The sequence below is a fragment of the Arvicola amphibius genome, chromosome X, assembly GCF_903992535.2.
Source record: "Arvicola amphibius chromosome X, mArvAmp1.2, whole genome shotgun sequence".
Taxonomy (NCBI): Eukaryota; Metazoa; Chordata; class Mammalia; order Rodentia; family Cricetidae; genus Arvicola; species Arvicola amphibius.
This window is the reverse complement of record NC_052065.1, coordinates 76,863,685-76,868,501: the sequence shown is the minus strand read 5'-3', so window position 1 is coordinate 76,868,501 and position 4,817 is coordinate 76,863,685. Positions and strand designations below refer to the sequence as shown.

The following is a 4,817-nucleotide window of genomic DNA, read 5'->3' as shown; positions in this document are numbered from 1 at the left end:
GCAAAGAAGATCCTTCCATTTTCTGGTATCCTCTTCAATTTCTTTCTTCAAAGACTTAAAGTTCTTGTCAAATAGATCTTTCACTTCCTTGGTTAGAGTTACCCCAAGATACTTTATACTATTGTGGCTATTGTGAAAGGTGATGTTTCTCTGATTTCCCTCTCTGCTTCTTTATCCTTTGTGTAAAGGAGGGCAACTGATTTTTTGGATCTTGTATCCTGCCACATTGCTAAAGGTGTTTGTCAGATGTAGGACTTCTTTGGTAGAGTTTTTGGTGTCACTTATGTATACTATCATGTCATCTGCAAAAAACGAAAATTTGACTTCTTCCTTTCCAATTCGTATCCCCTTGATATCCTTATACTATGTTATTGCTATTGCTAGAACTTCAAGTACTATATTGAAGAGGTATGGAGCGAGAGTACAGCCTCGTCTTGTTCCTGATTTTAGTAGGATGGCTTTGAGTTTTTCTCCATTTAATTTAATGTTAGCTGTCTGCTTGCTGTATATTGCTTTTATTGTATTTAGGAATGAACCTTCTATCCATAATCTGTCCAAGACCATTATCATAAAGGGGTGTTGAATTTTGTCAAATGCTTTTTCATCATCTAATGAAATGATCATATGTTTGTTTTCCTTCAGTTTATTTATATGATGGACTACATTGATAGATTTTTGTATGTTTAACCAGCCCTGTCTCTCTGGAATGAAGCCTATTTGATCATAACGTATGATTTTTTGGATGTGTTCGTGGATTCGGTTTGCCAGTATTTTATTGAGAATTTTTGCATCGATGTTCATGAGTGAGATTGGTCTGTAGTTCTCTTTCTTGGGTAAGTCTTTGTGTGGTTTTGGTAACAAGGTGACTGTAGCTTCATAAAAGGAGTTTGGCAATGACTTCTCAGTTTCTATTTTGTGAAACTCATTAAGGAGTATAGGTATTAGCTCCCCTTGGAAGTTCTGGTAGAATTCTGCATTGATACCATCTGGTCCAGGGCTCTTTTTGGTAGGGAGGTTTCTGATGACAGCTTCTAATTCCTCGTGGCTTACAGATATATTTAAACTGTTCACCTGATCTTGATTTAATTTTGGTATATTGTACTTATCTAAAAAAGTGTCCATTTCTTTCACATTTTCCAATTTTGTGGCATACAGGCTTTTGTAGTAAGATCTAATGATTCTCTGAATTTCCTCTGTGTCTGTGGTTATGTCCCCCTTTTCATTTCTGATCTTGTTTTTTTTTTTTTTTTTTTTTTTTGATTCAACAAGTTAGTTTATCCAATGGCTATGGCATATGACAACAAATGTTCCAAGGCCAACATTCTATGTGATATAGTTGTACTGGTTTGGGTTTTCTTTATCTCTTTCCATGTAGTCCCGATCAATTAGGGATTCTATTCTCTTCTTTAGATCTGCAGGTTTTACTGGAAATTTTAGCTGATTGTAGACTTCTGAAACAAGAAGATTGTGGCTAAGTGTTTTCCTCATGTTCATAATTCGGACAATCACAGCATCAATTTGGTATTGTCTGTCTTGAAATACTCTTTCTGTAGTGCTTGCTTGTTCTTCAACCGTTTCTTTCATTTGGATTTTATTGATCTTAATCCTGAATAGTTTGTGTTTGAAATCGTCATTACAAATGAATTTGTCACCATCTTCAATATCTTTGCCCTTTGGATTTTTAGTCAGAACTCTAGCTTTGCCACAGGCTAGTGACTGCAGTGTTCTCCTTAATTCTCCATCCTCTATCCCAGTAGCTTGCTTGATATCTTCTAAACTGAACTCCTCCCCTTCATTAAACATTAGCAGTACCAGGGTTTGAAAAAGAGAGACCTGAAGTTCTTTTTTGCCCTCTTTAAATTCAGCTTTTAGCACACAGTGTCCCAAAGTTGACTGCCACTGGAGTTTCGTGCCACTGTGTTTGCCTAAGTAAAATGTCTTGAAAATTTCCTGAAGCTTTACCATCTCTGGTGGCAAATGGACCTCCATAGGTACATATGTTGGCGAGTAACCCATTGTCAGGATATTCACAGTTAATTCAATATTGCCAGGTACATTCTGGTTCTGCATATACTGTTTGAACTGAATCATGATGTCTTTTGAAAGTTCCATGTCTTTAAACATCCCCTCAAGCTTGCTGGTGAATGCAGCTCCACATTCATGTTTCAGTTTAGACAGCATTGATTTTTCAGCATCTACAGATGCACTCTTGCCAACTAATAGGCGTTTGGCTAAATCTTTCTTATAGAAGGCCTCAAAAACATCTTTGCCATAGATAAATCTAAATATAATCATTATTTTATCCAGCATTTTCTCAAGCTCTTCATCTGTAGCTTCTTTATTGCCAGCACGAAGTTTTGAATCTACATATTTAGCTATCAGTTCAGCTGGTTTATTCGGTCTTTTATTAATGAATGTTTCAAATGCTTCTTTCATAGCATTGATAAATTTTTCATTTTTCAGAAAGCAGGTATCAATTATATGGTCAACTTTATCTTTAAAGTCCAACAATTCTTGAACCATGGTTTTATCTTTTTCAGGATTAATAATAATAGTACTTCCAAAAGCCTTGATATACTCAATCCACTGCTGTAAGAGAACCTGAACTCCACCTCAAACTCTACTGAAGAGCTGATACAGAAGAGACAGATCTTGAATTCGATTTTCATCAAGAAGGTTATTTAAACCTTTCTGAAGTATTGCTGTTAAATGTTCACCTAGAAGTTGTTTCTCAACAGAAGCAATTAGTGACTTCTGGGTGGTCTGATCTAAGTAAGTAATAAGTCTGTCTGCTTCTTCTTCTAGGCGTTTATTAACATGATGAAGATACTCAGGAACCTCTCTTTCTTGCATTAACTTTTGACCTTCCGCTGCATAAAGTCGGTTAGTTTCTTCCAAAAATCGTTGTTCAAAAGAGTCTTGGTAAATTTGCAAATCAGACAGCATACTTAAAAGGCTTCGAAGTAAACTTCTATTGATTGCTTCACCATTCTGCTCTCTCTCAATCAAGAGAAGGATGCCATCAACTGTTTTCGTCTGAACTTTTTGATCACTTATAATATGAGCCCTAAATAACTCTAATCCCATGTCCCAAATGGAGGGTAGCATGGAATTCTGAAGAACATAAGTTCTATCCAGAAATAAAAAAATGCTCCTGATCATTATCATTTGCCTACAATGATTTTGCCAGCATTTATCAATCTTTTTTAGAAAAAGAACACTATCCAATGAATCCTCTCTGAATTGATGAATCTGTGCTTTGATGTGATCTTCACAGATCTGTCTTAGCTGCATATACAAATTTGCAGAAATCTTGTAAGAACAAAGATTTTCTACAGCCTGGTAGAGTTCTTCTAAATTGTACTTAATTGAAGTACTATTCTGAATAGCTTCCACTGCTTCTTTCAGCTTCTGCCATGTCTCATCTGTATAGTTTTCTGGTAATTTAGGCTTATCTTTAAAGTTCTTGATCACTAACTTCTTAGCTGAGCCAGGCTTGCTGTTAGCAAAGCTAGAGACCGTGGAAGATGATTTATACAGGCCGTTTGCATGGTGCACTGAAGCCATAGAAGAAATTAATATACTCTTATTATTTTTAAGTTGCTGCTGCTGCTGCTGTTGCTGCTGCTGCTGTGAGGTTGCAGCAGTGGGCGATGATGAGGAAGATGAGGAAGAAGATTCCTCAGCCATTTCGTTTCAAACCCTACAAAACTCCAGGGTGTCTTCAAAACGCAGCTTCTTCTGTATCGGTACGTGGCTGGAAGTGGCCACTGGAACCCCGAGGCAGCAGGACGAGGTTGAAGGGGACGCCGAATCTCTAGGTTGTGGAGGGGTGGAAGAGGTGGAATGAAAGTCTTCTCTCTTGTTACTACTGTTACTGCTGCTACTGCTGCTACTGCTGTTACTGTTTAACTTTCTCTTCTTGGCAGAGGTGGGCGGAGTGGTGCTGGTGTTACCATCAGTGGCTGATCTGACCTCCTGAGCAGCAGCAGCAGCAGCAGAGGGATTGTGGGAAGAAAAACCGGAAGTGCCTGGGCAGACACTTTTCATAGCTCTCTGATCCTGAAGCCTTGGGGTCCGCTGGACTTGAGGTGGGGGGGGGCATTTCTGATCTTGTTAATTTGCGTGTTCTCTCTCTGCCATTTGATTAGTTTGGCTAGGGGTTTGTCAATCTTGTTGATTTTCTCCAAGAACCAGCTTTTTGTTTCATTGATTCTTTGGATTGTTTTCTGTGTTTCTATTTTGTTGATTTCTGTCCTCAGTTTGATTATTTCCAGTCTTCTACTCTTCCTGGGTGAATCTGCTTCTTTTTTTTCTAGAGCTTTCAGCTGTGCTGTTAAGTCTCTAATGTGTGCTTTCTCCATTTTCTTTATGTGGGCACTTAGTGCTATGAACTTTCCTCTTAGCACTGCTTTCATAGTGTCCCATATGTTTGGGTATGATGTGTCTTTGTTTCACTGAATTCAAGGAAAATTTTAATTTCTTTATTTCTTTCTTGACCCAGGTGTTGTTCAGTAGTTGACTGTTCAGTTTTCATGGGTTTGTAGGCTTTCTGGGGTGAGAATTGTTGTTGAATTCTAGCTCTATTCCATGGTGATCTGATAGTACACAGGTGGTTACTACAATTTCTTTGCATCTATGGATGTTTGCTTTGTTACCAATTATGTGATCAATTTTTGAGAAGGTTCCATGCGATGCTGAGAAGAAGGTATAGTCTTTTCTGTTTAGGTGGAATGTTCTGTAGATGTCTGTTAGGTCCATTTGGTTCATTACATCTGATAGTTCTCTTATTTCTCTGCTGAGGTTCTGTCTGGTTG

General features: G+C 37.9%; 1 protein-coding gene across 1 annotated transcript; it reads right to left on the bottom strand.

The window, feature by feature from the left end:
- Positions 1 to 1,278: 1,278 nt before the first annotated feature.
- Positions 1,279 to 3,705, bottom strand: LOC119804924 (cullin-4B-like). Its single transcript, XM_038316706.2, is given in 1 exon segment — positions 1,279 to 3,705. A coding segment is annotated over 1 exon segment (2,367 nt). The 5' UTR covers positions 3,691 to 3,705; the 3' UTR covers positions 1,279 to 1,323.
- Between the last annotated feature and the right edge of the window lie 1,112 nt (positions 3,706 to 4,817).